This window comes from Amblyomma mixtum, chromosome 5 (genome assembly GCF_055824585.1).
Source record: "Amblyomma mixtum isolate Tamu chromosome 5, ASM5582458v1, whole genome shotgun sequence".
Classification (NCBI taxonomy): Eukaryota; Metazoa; Arthropoda; class Arachnida; order Ixodida; family Ixodidae; genus Amblyomma; species Amblyomma mixtum.
The window spans coordinates 203,292,809-203,308,130 of NC_143016.1; the positions used below are offsets into that span (position 1 = coordinate 203,292,809).

Sequence of the window (15,322 nt, forward strand, 5' to 3'; positions counted from 1 at the left end):
TTTGCCCCTATCTGTACGGACGACCATTGATGGTTGTGAGCGATCACCATGCTGTGTGCTGGCTAGCCAATTTGAAAGAACCCTCCGGCCGCCTTGCTCGCTGGAGCCTGCATCTTCAAGAATTCGACATAACTGTAGTCTACAAATCTGGCCGTAAGCATTTTGACGCAGACTGCTTGACGCGAGCCCCCCTCAACGCAGCTCCAGAAGAAGACGACGACGACGCTTTCTTAGGACCGGTAAGCGCCAGCAGTTTCGCGCAGCAGCAGCGCTCGAATCCTGAGTTGCAAAGCTTAGTTGATTATCTGAAAGGCAAGACCGCATCGCCTCCCCGAGGGTTCAAGCGCCAACCGTCGTCCTTCATCCTTCACAATAATGTCCTCCTGAAGAACTTCGTGCCCAACAGGACAGTGCATCTTCTTGTCGTACCTAAAAATCTCAGGCAAGGAATTATGCAGGCATGTCATGATGAGCCGACCGCAGGGCATCTCGGGATTGCTCGCACGTTGCACCGTATCCAGGAGAAGTACTATTGGCCGCGGTTAGCTGCCGACGTTTCCCATTACGTGAAAACGTGCCGTGAGTGTCAGCGATGCAAAACGCCTCCGATTAGACCAGCCGGACTCCTGAACCCCATACCACCTCCAACTAAGCCCTTTCAGCAAATAGGGACGGACCTCCTCGGCCGCTTTCCGACTTCTTCATCAGGTAACAAGTGGATCATCGCAGCCACCGACTACATGACCCGCTACGCCGAAGCGAAAGCGTTGCCTAGTGGTACCGCAACAGAAGTCGCAAAATTTTTCATTGAACGAATTCTCCTGCGACACGGCGCCCCCGAAGTACTCATCACAGACTGAGGAACGGCATTTACAGCGGAGCTGACGCAAGCCATCTTAATCTAGTCAGACAAACCATCGGAGGACAACTGCCTATCATCCGCAAACCAACGGACTCACAGAGCGTCTGAACAAAACCATCGCAGACATGCTCTCTATGTACATTGGCGCCGAACACAAGATGTGAGACAACATTCTGCCCTATGTGATATTCGCTTATAACAGTGTTATCCAGGAGACAACCAGGTCTACCCCATTCGAGCTTGTATACAGCAGGAAGCCCACAACACTCGACACAATGCTCCCGCACGTTTCAGACGAAGACAACCTCGATGTCGCCGCCTACGTTCATCGCGCCGAGGAAGCCCGAAGACTTGCACGGCTTAGCATTAAAGACCAGCAGCAAACCGACGTCCGACGCTACAATCTGCGCCAACAAAACACGAATTATAAGCCAGGTGATCATGTTTGGATATGGATGCCAATTCACCACCGTGGATTAAGTGAAAAGTTGCTGCGACGCTACTTTGGCCCGTACAGGGTTCGCCTCCGCATCGGTTTAGGGCGTACATGTCATACGCCTTAAACCTCATTATGAACGCTAAAGGACTCGAAGTTTGCATTCACCGTGTTTATTTTCATTTTAAAGCATTGAGGCGATGCTTCTATGGGAGAGGGGTAATACTGTGCATTATTGTATTGTTGGTTCATTCGTGCTCAAGGCCGAAGGAGTGGGGCGTTATCGTTTTTGTTTGTGGCGCGAGAAGCGACCAGACTAATCTCGACTGATCACATCCATGAAGAACTGCATCTACGTTTTTCCAGATAACTGTAGTTGATTTTGACCTGTTATCTCAAGGTTTCCTTGCCGTGTTTAAATTGAGCGATGCAGCAAGCAGCGGGCATTCGTAGTTCGATGACTGATGAGCATGTTTTGTTGCTTACGCCACTGCCGTGCTGTTTAGTTCTTTTGTGGGCGCAAGTCAGCCCAAATAAAGAGCTTCGTTTGCAAGTCTTGCTGGTGTCTTCCTGACCGCTGGACTGCCGTCATTACAACGTGACAATATAGAGAACAAGTCATGCAGACACCATCTTGCATTGCATTGTTCAGAGTGTAACGATTGCGAGGCGCATCTCAATCGGACTACTATCATCGCCCGTTATAAAGATGAGACCACGAGGCTCATTTTGGAGGCCTGCCATATTAAAAAGATAGGTAACACCTGTATCAGCAGCCCATCGATAAATGTACTACCTAAGGAACATGTGTATCAGTGACGTGCCTTTTTTCAGTCAGGTTGTGTGGTATCTTTTTCTCATGTTTTTCTTGTGTTTTTACTCGTGCAATTTCATTTATATGCTGCCTTGCCTGTAGCAATAAAGCATTTGGTTGTTAGTCAGTGCTGGTGTTTGTCCTTCTCTTGTCTAGTCTTCCACTGCGCTGTTTTATTCAATTCTTCAAACAAAGAGGGTTCAGCTCAAGTTAAGAACAACGCAGCGAGCTATGGAAAGAAAAGTGATAGGTGTAATGTCAAGACATCGAAAACGGGTGGAGTGGGTGAGGGAACAAACGCAGGTTAATGACATCTTAGTGGAAATCAAGAGGAAGAAATAGGGTTGGGCAGGATTCCAAGAGACTGCAAGTGTAGCACCACAGCTGGAATGGGGCAGCGTTAATTGGAGAGGGTGCAGTCAGGCCGATGATGATGATGATGCCATTTCAAACACGGCTCTGTGATACCGAAATCTGGCGGCCAAAGTAACGTATGCAGGCAGTCTTATGAATTGCCTGAGGCGCTAGTACTACAGAGATAACTGCACTGGTGCCCAGCAACAAAATCGGTAAAGGAACAGCTCAATAAATCAGAGTGGTGACAGCTTTAATTTCCCAGCTTGAAAAGCAACAGGAAGCCCCTTTTACTAATCACTTGTTGCGGGATGGCCCAGCAGCCGAGATGTCTTCGATGAGGCCCAGCAGTGCCTGGCGGCTCTTCTTGTTCAGGTGGCTGATGCAGGTCACCAGGCCCACCAGCTGCTTGGTCGAGTAGTCCTGCACAGACGACGACAGCACAGCTCAGCTGCATGCATCTCCATTAAGTGCCCCACTGCATGCAAAGTCAGCAGCTGTGCTGCTTCCGGGAGCCAAGTGCAACTTGACAGTGTCCTCGCCCTTGGCGCTTTTGAGTACGCCCAAAACAAGTCTCAAAACCCTGTCCCCCCCCCCCCACAGATGATGACAACATTCTGCTTCATCACTCTCTCAAAAGACCGACTTGGCTCCTCCTGTGGCACACCCCGTGGTTACAGTGAAGACAGTGAGCAAGCAGAACTTTTTGCTGGGCTCGTTGGTTCATTGTGATATGGGTGAAAACAGCGCGAAAGAAGCCCGAAGGCGAAACGAAGAAGGGACAGGAAAGGGCGCTGAACTGGCAACTGAATTTTTATTGAGCGAAAGTCGGACAATGTATAGGAAGGCAGTGGCAAAGATAGTCAGATGCAGTCAACGTCACATGGTGTAAAGAGCCATAAAAGCGAAAGAAACATAACAGGGTGAACAAGCTAAAAGTCAACTGAATCAAAAGTGACGAGGTCCAGGTGAACAAAGATGGTGTTGTGGAGGAACAGGCCGGACACAGTCGACCAGACACTGCAGGAATGCTTGTGGCTGGGCTGCACTGATAGTAGACGCAGGGAACAACCAAACAACAGCTCTCCTGCAGAGCACTGTGGGTCTGCTCGGAGAACAGCCCGGGAACCCAGGAGCACAGTTGGGATGGGTAGCTAGGGCGGCTGTCCCATTGTCTTGTGGTCATGAGTATATTGAACAGACAGGGAGATGTGTAAATAGTAGGTTAAAAGAACATGACAACAATGTTAATGAGGGCAAAAGAGAACTTCTTGCTGGGCTGGTAGGTAATCCAGTGTAAAGTAAAGGCGCCCGGGTCCCGTTCTCGTCTTGTGTGTGTGTGTGCGGTGTTTGGTGGCTTTACTTTACAATTTAATGAGAGCAAATTGGGCCACCGAAGTCAGCACTGTTGCCACTGCAAGACCCATTCTAAAAAAACGGGGCCGTCCAAAGCTGTGCGTGCTCCTATTTGGAAGGAGCTAAATTATCAACCGCCCCAATGACAAGCATGTTAGAGAGAACACTTAACGTGCAGGCAACAATGGTATGAGCGTGGCATCAGTCGCACTATAAGCAAAAGGCTGAGCTGTATCAGCTGACTTGGTCACTCTTTCCCATTTCATGCTGCGCTTCACGTATTTATATTGTGACATACTTGCCGACGAAGGGGGCTTCAATTACAAGAGCGAAGACACACAAGGCCAAGCAAGCTGGGGCAGCAAAAGCGACAGATTCCACACGGCGTGAGCCCTACTTCGTCGTCGTCAGCAGCTATGCGCCACCTGGCAATGCTAGGCGGCAATATGTGGCAACGGCAAGGAATAAACAGTTGACAGTGCTCGTGTCGTTCTGTGTTCCTTCTTTTGTCCTGTCTTGTTATGCGCTGCTCTATTATTACACGCTGCATTTGGACAGCCTCTGCAGGTGGCGAGACAGTGTGCCATCAGAACAACAACCCAACGTGTTCCCTTGTCGATGACACATGTAATTCTCAGATATTTTTAGCAAAATTTGACAGAGCACTTCAAGACTTACTTAATGACGAGCGTGTGTGCAAAGTTTTTAGGTACGTGAACAATTTTTTAGTACCTTTAGAGCTTTTACCTAATGACACTCTGCCCGCTGCAGTAGACGATGTTTTGACTGCTTTTAAAGCACTTCTTCATGCACACTCAATTTCACTCATGAACTCCCTAGCAATCATTCTATCAGGTTCCCCGAACTGCAACTAACATTCCTCGACGAGAGCCATTTACGCTGGATGTTCTTGCCTAGAAGCAAGAAAGCGTTGTTACCTTTCGGTTCTGCGCACTCTAAGATTGTAAAGAGAGGGAGATTGTGATGGACTGTTTCCACAATGCACTCGAACAAAGCTGTCACCATGCTATCAAGAGCAGCCTTGACAATCAATGCAAAGGTTTGGAAGTTGCGGGGTTCCCTAAACCCCATCTAAAGCAGTGGCTGAATCGCTGCTTCATAACCTTAAGAAAGGACGCACAAAGTGGGCTGACATTGGGGCAACTGAACGCAAGAAATTCGAGGTCATGCCGTATGTGCATAAAGTGAGCCATAACATCAGAAAAGTGGCGGCCAAGCAGGGAGTGAGTGTGGTGTTTTCTGCTCCTTGCAAGCTGTCGGGACTGTGCTCGCACATTTCTCGAGGCAGGGGAAGGAACCACGTTTGCACAACGCAGCACAAGAACCGGCCCACGGTGTGTGTCGCCCAGGTGGTGTTCCCCCTCACATGCGAGAGAGCATACAGAGGCCAAACTGGTCGGGGTATTACTGACTGGCTGCGTGACTCCTCCCTGGGCGGTGCAAACTTGCCTCGCCATTGCAGTGAATGTGGCCGTTATCCTTTGCAGCTCAGCAGTGTCACAATTCTTGGCAGAGGCAAGGGAAAACAAGAGCAAGAAATCTTGGAAGCAGACCAGATCCGTTTGTCAGGCCATGACTGCATTAGCACAACCTCGGTGTGCTTACTCGAGAAAGAATTTGCCCTTTTTAGGTCAATCACGGTAGATGAGATTGGTGTTGTGCATGCTCTGCTGGCCTTGTTGGGACTACGAGGGGCGTTCAATAAAGATTTCCCCTGACTCACTTTCATTTATTGTGGGACGCTGAAACTCCGCATGTGTAATGACTTAACTCACTATAGGGCAGATGCCAATGTGCAACTCTGAACTAATAACTGTCTTTCTTTTAGAGGTGCTGAAGTGGTGTGAGGTGTGATAATGGATGCATTAGAATACAGAACAGTCATCAAGTACCTGTACTTGAAAGGCCGGATTCCAAGGAGACGTTCAATGAGATAAAAATAGGTTTATGGGGAGGATTCTCCATCATTTGATGTAGTGAAGAACTGCTACCGTCAATTCAAATGTATTCGGACTTGGGTGAAAACGGCTCCAATTGCAGGGCGACCCCACTCCGCTATCGATGAACACAGCATCCAGGAAATGGAGGCCGCAATTTTGGAAAACCGCCGCGTCACCATTCGAGACCTAGGCTAAAATGTCAAGATTAGAGTGGGGTTCATGGAAAAAATCATTCAGGACTATCTTCATATGCATAAGGTATCCGCTCACTGGGTTCCCCAGCTGCTCACACCTTTCCAAAAGCAGGAACGAGTAGAATGCTCTCAGGCTCTTTTGACCACGTGCCGTGGAAGCCAGGAGGACTTTTTCAACAGACAGATCGCACAGCATTAAAGCTGGGTCCATCCCTCTGATCCGGAGACTAAAGTCCAGTCGATGCAATGGAAGCACTTGGACTCACCGCCTCCAAAGGAGGCACGCGCCCAGCCCTCGGCGGGCAAGGTCTTTTGAGACCAGCGGGAGTAGTCTTGATGGACTCCCTAGAAAAGGGTGCCACGATTACTGGGGCTTCACTGCTGCGGAAAGGCCATCGAGAGCAAGAGACGTGGTATGCAAGACAATGCCCCAGTTCACAACTCACATGCTGCCCAGATGGAGGCACGCTGCTGCGGCTTTGAAATTCTGCCGCCTCCCACCCGACCTCGCACCATCGGACTTCCACCAACAATGAAATAATATTTGAAGGACAAGCATTTTCCAGATGAGGAGACTCAAGCCACAGCATGCACCTTTGGAGTTTGCAGTTGCATAAAAAGATGGGAGAAGTGTGTGTCCCTGGGTGGCAGAGAAGGACTAATGAATCTGCAAAGTTTCATTGCTCTCCGCCCACAGGAAGTGGGTCAGGGGAAATCTTTAATGAACGCCCCTCGTATGTATTTTCTAACAAACTTCCGTTGACAGTCCAGTCATTGTGGCGTGTACATGCCTTCTCTTGTCCCTCGTCTTTTGTGACTGGCTTTTTTTACCATTTAGCTCAAAAATCCAACCAGACGGATTTCTATCGAAGATGTTTTCGTTCTAATGAAAATCTGTCTGTCATGACAATGTACAAGTATTTTGATGTTCTATACAAAAATAATATTTCCTCAAAATCACCATATTGATTACATAGCAGCTAAGGCTGGCCGTGTCCTTAACTTCTTAAAACGAAATTTCAGGCCAGCTCCTCCTAAATTAAAAGAACAACTTTACTTTTCCAACTATCCTAGAATACGGATGCTCCACTTGGGACCCTGCAACAAAAACACGCTTCCGAGTTAGAGCGCATCCAAAACCACTCACCACGGTTTGTCTTCTCGAACCATGACTTCACCCAAAGCTCCTCTGACATGACTCAATCTTGGATGGCCGCTCTTACAAGAAAGACGGAAATACATGTGCCTAAAATTATTTCACAAAATTTTTACAGGTAGAACAGGTTTAAAGAAAGAAGCATATATACTGGATTCTGTATACAGGTTGATCGCTCCCTAACGAACAGAAACTTTGCACGATTGGAATTGAGTCCCCTTGATGGTGCTCTGGCTCTTTGTTTGCGCTGTAAACCCTTCTACATCGAGATGCTTTAATTAGGCAAAACATCAAGTTCTTTCTTTTCTTCTTCTTCTCTCGCTTCTCTTGGGGAAGGATGGGAGACTTTTGTCACCTCCTCACAGGGGACACAGGTGCAGTTAATGCTGGGCCAGACTGGGCGAGAAGTGAGCGTCGTGGAGTGAGTGGAAAATGGTGCGCCAAAGTGCAGCCGGAACGAAAGGAAGTGCTGCTGAGCGATCACACCACAAGCCATAGTCGGAGGGAACGGGGGTAGAGCTCGCTGTCAACCTGCTGTGCGGAAGAGAGCTGGAGAGTCAACGCGAAAGGGCGCTGTTGTCGGCACCCTTCATGTGACGGATGTCGGTTGCAAATTCGGATGTGCAAGCGAGATGGTCAAGTTCACGGGACATGCATTCTGATGAGTTGGTCCAGGGGCTTGTGAACGTGCATCCTTCCGGAAAATGTCGAAAGTGGCCGGGTGGACGGCACTCTGAGCAGGAAGTCGCTTCAAGGCTGCCACTTGGGCTCCGACAGCCACACTAGAGGCCAATCCAGTAGGGGCATAAACGGGTGGAGCAGCTCTGCGTACGAAGAGGCGGGAAACATTCATCAGCCCCAGGAATTGGCCTAACTGGCACAGGCTGGGGATAATCTTGGATGGGACGGAAGAGGGCGGATACCATGCAATGATATATGATGTCCCAAGAAGAACCCGAGCTCAGAGGCGCCGAAGACACACTTGATTGCATTCAGGACCAGGCCATACTGCTGTAAGCGTTGGAAGGGGTCGCGTAAATGGCCCTCACTGATGTATGCCAACATCGATGGGAGGCCTCACGTGACCTCACAATGATCCCCTGGAAGGCCGAGCTGCAGAGCCCAAAAAGGCACCTGCATGTACTCAAACAGATCAAAGGGTATCGTGGCAATGGTCTTAAGTATGTCGGAGGATTGATGGGTATATGATGGTACACATTAATGCAGTCCACTTTGCTAAAGATGGTGCAGCCGTCTAGGCGTGACATAAAGTCCCAGATGTGAGACAGCAGATGGCTGTTGCAAACAGTCTTGGTGATCAATGCTCCATGGTGGCCACATGGACTTGAGTCACCGGGATGCCGCTTGGGCACAAGATGCAGCGGGGAAGCCCATGCGCTGGAAGATAGTGCTGAGCTCCAGCATACAGTCGAACTACCGTTTAGCGGTCCCCAAACAGGCAGCGTGGACGAGCGGCGACTGGTGGGTCACAGGTGATGATGTGATGGGTCGCTTAGGCGGCTGAGTGCAGGGCTTGGTTAACTCCGGCGAGAAAGGTGTCAGCGTGCGGATGCCGATGGGAGCATGGTCAGATGACAGATCGACAGACGAGTCAAACCATCAGTCAAGCAATGACGCTGACGGCCAAGCCGAAGTAGGAGAGGAAATCTGAGGTGGACCCCATCAGCAATGTCGAGGACCCACCGGAAAGTCTGGCAAAGTCCGAAGTCGAGGGTGCGAAGACCTTACGTCGCTACAGACGACTCATTGGCAGCACGAAGCAAGTGTCCCGTTGACTAGGAATGGTCAGCCTTAGTCGGGGGCTGATCTTCGCGCCCGTGTCTGAGAGGAACCGGGCATCAGACAGCTTGTCGGTAATAATAAAAAGGTGGCCACGACGACAAGCGATGTCACATGCAACCGTCAGTGATCCCTGCGGGCGTTTCCCGAACAGGGCACTGAGCATGACGTGAAGGAGAGCGATGGCTGGGACGAGGCAAATGGTGCTCCCTGGGCAGGGGTGAGCCCATCGAGGCGGGTCTCAAGGTGCGACATCGCCATGTCACGAACACCTCACAAACACGATCAGTGAGCTCCGCCAGGTGGTGAGCGAGGAATGGAAGCAACCCGGTGGGGAGGTCCCCCCCGAGGAGAAGCTGCCGCTGCATCCGGCCTGGAGATAAGGGGTGCATCTCCCGTCGGTTTGGAGCGAAGATCTGCGCAGGCCACATCGGGAGGAGACAGCCCGGTAATAGCGCACCGTGGTGCGATGAAGGCTCAACTGCGCCCTGATCTGCAAAAACCATGCTTGCAGGTTCTGAGGCCAGAAGGGAGGGAGGCGAAGCGAGGCGGGTGCAAGTCCCGCTCTGTGGAGGAGCCGCCCACGGTGTCTGTCCTAAGTCGCCAGGCCTTAGAAGCAAAGGAACGAGCAGCTGACTGAGATCTCGGCAAGAATAGCACTGCCTGCAGTAGCTACACGTGCCACAGTCCCTCTTGATTATTTTTCTCGCGCAGGCATGCTATGGCCGTGCTCTAGGCCTAGCCAAAGGAGGGCGCTGCAGATGTAAAGAGATGATGAGTGCTAGCAGAAATAAGTACTTGCTGAAAGCAGCATACCCCGGTTACGCAAGAAAAAGCCACGCTTGCATAACCAGCGTGAAGTCACCCTGTGGCCTAACACTTGCAGCCCACATCTCTCTCTCTCACCACCACCATGCACCTCAATTGAGGTGTTCACTGAACCAGGGAGCCAGTCCTTTCCTCAAAATAACTGGAGTCTAGAGTGTTGCCAACGCCAATGAACACAATGAACGCCCATATGGGCTTCAGTGCCGCATTTCTGCCCCAACATTGTCAACGCACCACAGCCACGGGGGCAGTTAAGCGCCTTTCCTTTGCTTTCGAGGCTCTCGCTCTGCATCAGTTTCGGCTGCCCCTTTATCCACTCCCTATCGATTGCTAAATCCACGGTAGGCAATGTTGATCGGATGATCAGACTCGGCCCGATGTCTGCGAGGGACGTTGGTTCCGGCCGACTTGCTGCGTCCATAGCGAGACAATGGAGAGGCGGCGGCTGGTGCTAGTCGCGTGGTGTGCTACTTACGCAGCTCTGCTCCCCCTGTTCAAGGTGCAGACAGAGTGAAATTGGAGCCATACCTTGGAGCGAGCAAGGATCCAGTCGCGCAGCTGGCGCTCGGTGAGGTAGTAGGCCTTGACGTACGCATCCACCAGCTCCCGGTCCGGCGGGGCCGGGCGCTGGGCGCGCAGCTTCTCCACTTTGCTCACAAACTGCTGGTGGTCCAGCTGCATCTGGGCACGGCCCTCGGGGGTGCACCGCTTGGCCTGCGAGAAGCTGCACACAGGGACCATCAAAACATCATCATCATCATCAGCCTGACTGTGCCCACTGCAGGGCAAAGGTCTCTCCAACTGACCCTGTCCTTCGCCAGTTGTGGCCACCGTAGTATTCCAGCAAATTTCTCAATCCCATCCGGCCACCTAATTTTCTAGCCACCCGCTAAGCAGTTCCTCTTGATTGATTGAGTGCCCAGTTTTAGCAGTTTTATTCTGCGTAAAAACTGTCTTGATATGCATCCTAAAGCATTTGAAACTGGCTTCAAAGGAGCACAAAACAGGATGTGTGAAAATCCCACCCGACAACGCAGCAGGTGATTTCTTGTGCAACAGCACAACGGCACAAGGCCAGAGGACAAGAAGGGACTATACACAGCGCTGAATAGCAACACAAGATTATTCTGGACACCATGCTTATAAAGGCACCAGCGACACTGAAAAACACACAGAACCGTAACAGATACCCCTCCACCCAAGCACCTTTCTGAAACCAAAAGGTTAACATGTGTGTGAAAATTCATGTTCTTTCTGCAAGATAGCGACAGAAGGGGTGCTTACACACCTCTGACCCTACTTCAAGATCTCAGACGCTTCGATAACTTCTCTAGTCAGCTGATCTTTGTGTTTATCAACAATCCTGCTTTTGTCATATAAAGGCTGGAGACCAGGCACTCCGGCTACTCTCCCCGTTCCCAACCATGACGGGATGTCAAGACAGCGCCCCTTAGGTTGCTCCCAGTGAGGCAGAGGTGAAAAAGAGGAGCTTGCGGCGGGAAGGGCTCTCTCTTGCCCCTGGCCCCCTGCTGAGCTGCCCTGAGGGACCCCTCCCTGCCTGCCAACGATGAGCTGCGAAACTTCTACCTCATCCGATAGAACATTCATCCGCATTGTGCTTTACCCCGCGTTAGGGCAATAAACCATTTCCTAGCGTCCTCTGCCGCGGCTGGGACTCTGCGCCGCAGGTTGGGAAAACCTGTCGCGTACGAGTGATGGCACGGAAGCCCGCCTTCCCAGCCGGCTGGACGCAGAGTGACCTCAAATCTTTTCGCTCGCGAACTCGGCAATGGAGCAGTGTACTTTGTTGGAGTGAACGACGTCATCACCCTAACAAAGGATGGCAGCTGATAGGCCTGACTTCCGGTCTTTGTTCATGCTGTCAGAGCTAGCGGCACAGAATCAGGGCTCCCTACTTCATGTGCCTTTGGTGTTCCATGCGAAATAGTCGAGTGCCATCCCTTAACGCATTGGCAGGATAGGCCTGGTACAGGGGGGCTCCACATCGGGCACCTCAGCGCTCCACGGTGCAGACAATGAGGCACTGAGGCCTCCAAGGGCTGCAGTCAACTGACGTGCTTTTGCAGAGTGCAATGCAAGTAATGCAGAGCCTAGCGGGTATTTTGCAAAACAATATGCTAGCCCAGGCCCTGGAACCATGTGTTAAGACAGACTTCCCTACCTACACGGGGTACCATGACAGAACGGGGGCAAATGAGTACCTCGACCGTCTGCTGCATTATCAGCGACAAGAATTGAAGATGCCAAAATGCTCGTGTGTGTTGTGCCTGTTTCTGTGACGGAGCAAGTGGATCGCTAGTACTGACTCGCTGGCAACCGAGCGAGACAATGAAGGAGTTTAGCGCAAGCTTTTGCCCCAAATTCCTTCCCACGAACTATGAGCGGCGGTTGAGGAGAGCTCTGCACCCAGCAACCGACGAGTCTTTGTTAGAGTACGTCCAAGCAATGGACGCACTGTATCGCCTTGCTGACTCTCGCGACACAAGCACGGAGAAAGTTGGGCGTGTCACAAGAAAACGCACTGTAGTGTTCGGCTTCTTTGTTTGGCGGGCCCGGGAGAGCGCCGCAGAGAGTCCGGAGGCTGCTGTGGTCTCAGACGAACTATCTTTTAATAACATCTACAAAAGCATTTTATACACAAGACACTGGCGCCACGGTACGGACAAAGTGAAAGCGAAACTGAAACACGGTACGGACAAAGCGAAACCGAAACTCAGACGATACAACATATTCCCTCCCTTAGAAAAACATGTAATGCGTTAGTCAGTGGGTAGCTGATTATTTACGATAATTGTACATGGAGTTGATATAGTGCACACTTAAGGAAACGAGAAACAGAAGCATAGTTCACAACCACAGTATGACAGTCACACAGGTGAAATGAAGAGTAGTCGAAAGTCACATGAAGTGAACAGAGAAATAGCGCACACACATCACACACACTGGAACACTGAAGCACCTAGTTGCCTTGGTGTTTTCAGTCACAGAACGACTTCTATGAAGGATAGCCGTAGCGATCCGGTGGCTGTCTAGCTCTTGTAGGCTGAATGCGCCTTCCCGTAGTCGCGCCTTGGTATGAACTATTCCTGGGTGCGCCTCATGAGCCGTAGCTATTAGCTGAGGTGTCAGCGAGAGAGGAACAACCACTCGTTCTCCACGCATTATCAAGTCGCTGACCACGGAAAGTTCTTCGCGGACAGTGAAGTAGGGCTGCAGTTCGCTTGAAATGAACTTACGGAAAGGCCAAGTCGACTCAACATAGACCTTGACGTCTTTCAAAATAGAGTCCTCGCTAAGAGCCTTGTTGAACTGCTCTTTTGTGAGGCAAAGGGGTGTAATGAGATTTAATATAATCTCCTCCTCAACGGAAACATCTTCATGTGAAACAGAGGCAGGAAGACGAGAAAGGGCATCCGCAACGGCGTTCTCTGATCCCTTACGGTACTCTACTGTGTAATTGTAGCGGAGAAGGCGTTCAGACCACCGTGCAATGCGAAGAGGCCGCCTGCCCGTTCCCTGGGAGGACAGGAGGGAAACTAAGGCTTGATGGTCCGTGCGGAGTGTGAAAGGACGACCCCACAAGTACGTATGCCAGTGCTCGCAGGCCCAAATGCATGCAAGTGCCTCACGCTCTCCAACCGCATACTTCCTTTCCGCCGGAGACAGCGTACGAGATGCAAATGCAATTGTACGTAGCTTGTGCCCGTCCAGTTGCTGGAGAACAGCGCCAAGTCCGCAGTCAGATGCGTCCGTGGAAACAGTCACAGGAAGAGTCTCGTCAAACATTTGAAGCACCCGGCCGGATTGAAGCAAGGACGTGATACTTCGGAAACTAGCGTCTGCAGCGGCAGTCCGACTGAAAGGTTGGTTCTTGCGAAGGAGGACTCGCATTGGTTCAACGATGTCCGCGAGACTCGGGAGAAACTTCGCGTAGTATTCGACTAAGCCAAGGAAAGAGCGGAGTGCAGTTGCATCAGTGAGGGCAGGAGTGTTAATTATTGAATTCACTTTTTCCGGCATTGACGAGATACCCTGGGCGGTGACCTTGTGACCCAAGAAGGACACCTCTTGTACGCAAAAAGTGCATTTGTCATTTAGTTTGAGTCCTGCATTCTTGATGCGCTGAAGAACAGTCGTCAGGTTGGTCAGGTGCTCCCGCTCATTCCTGCCGAACACGATGATGTCATCGATATAGAAAAGGACACCTGAACACCCCTTAAGAATTCGCGACATCATTTGCTGAAAAACGGCAGGGGCCGACGCCAATCCAAAGCAGACTCGTTTGAAGCGGAAAAGCCCTTCATGGGTTATGAAGGCGGTTAAGTCACGGCTGTCAGGGTGAAGCGGTACCTGATGGTAGGCTGATGTCAAGTCCAACTTCGAGAAGTGGGTTGCTCCTACGAGACTGTGCAGGAGCTCTTCTGTGTGGGGAAGGGGAAAGCTGTCCGTGACGACGGCTTTGTTGGGTTCTCTCAGATCCACACATAAACGGATGCTACCGTCTTCTTTTCGTACCACGACAATGGGAGATACCCACTCAGAAGCGTTGATACGCTCGATAACGTCAAGTTGTTCCAAACGGTGCAGTTCCTCCGTTACCTGAGGTCTAAGTGTGAACGGTAGTCGACGGAGCTTCGATGTTACAGGTGGAATGTTGGATCTAACTTTGACGCGATGAATGAACCCTTTGGCCATGCCAAGGCCTTTGTCAAAAATGGTTCCGAACTCGGCAGACAGACATTCCGGAAGGTGTTTATTCTGCTCATTTCCTCCGATGGCAGAAGTTGTTGAAGTCTGAAGACAACTCAGAGAGGAACCGTCAATGTGCAGGTCCAACGCTTTTATGGCGTCAACACCAAGGAGAGACGTGCCTTGTAATACAACATAGAAAAGAATAGAGGCAGAGCGGTCCTTGTATTTGACTTCTGAGTAAAAGCAACCACGCACTGGAATGGGCTGTTGCGAATAATCGAGCAACTTCACCTTAGGAGAGTAAAGTGTTGACGTTAGTTCGAAATGCTGTGCAAAAATACTGTCGGCTAAGATAGACACAGAGGAGCCAGAGTCACCGAGCAGCTTCAAAGGTGTCTGAGCAATAGAAACATCAACAAGAACACCGGCCCGATGGGGGCTACCCACGGAAAGAATGTGTAAGACTTCAGCCTCATGGGAAGAATTACTGCATGTGACCTCCTGAACAGCTACGGGGCTGCGTTTTCGCCGATTACAGACAGAGCGAAAGTGCTCCAGGCGGCCGCAATGTAAACAACGCTGGTCTTTTGCGGGGCAGCGCGGGTACGAAGCCAGATGCTGAAAAGAACCACAGCGAAAACAAAACGACGTGGAGCCACGCGAAACTTGAGAACCTTTTGGGGGGCGATCAGGAGGGGCCTCTCGACGCTCGGGTGAGAAGGTCGACGATCTTGAGGCCACGAGGAACGTTTCGAACATGCGGTGCCATTGTGGCCATGGAACAGCGGGACGCCCCGGGACGGGAAGGAACGGCGGCGGCGGAGGGATGGCGGCGCTCATGGTGCTGA

At 51.0% G+C, this 15,322-nt stretch overlaps 1 protein-coding gene across 3 annotated transcripts in view; it reads right to left on the reverse strand.

Annotated features, from left to right (window-relative positions):
* Nucleotides 1-2,736: 2,736 nt before the first annotated feature.
* LOC149345442 (syndetin-like) overlaps nucleotides 2,737-15,322 on the reverse strand; it is a 206,810-nt gene continuing 194,224 nt past the window's right edge. For all 3 annotated transcript variants that reach the window (XM_089546651.1, XM_089546650.1, XM_089546649.1), the window contains 2 exons: nucleotides 10,290-10,485; nucleotides 2,737-2,889 (listed from right to left, as the gene is read on the reverse strand). In XM_089546651.1, the coding sequence (XP_089402777.1) occupies nucleotides 2,764-2,889; nucleotides 10,290-10,485 (322 nt within the window). In that variant the 3' untranslated portion in view covers nucleotides 2,737-2,763. The remainder of the gene's footprint in view (nucleotides 2,890-10,289; nucleotides 10,486-15,322) is intronic.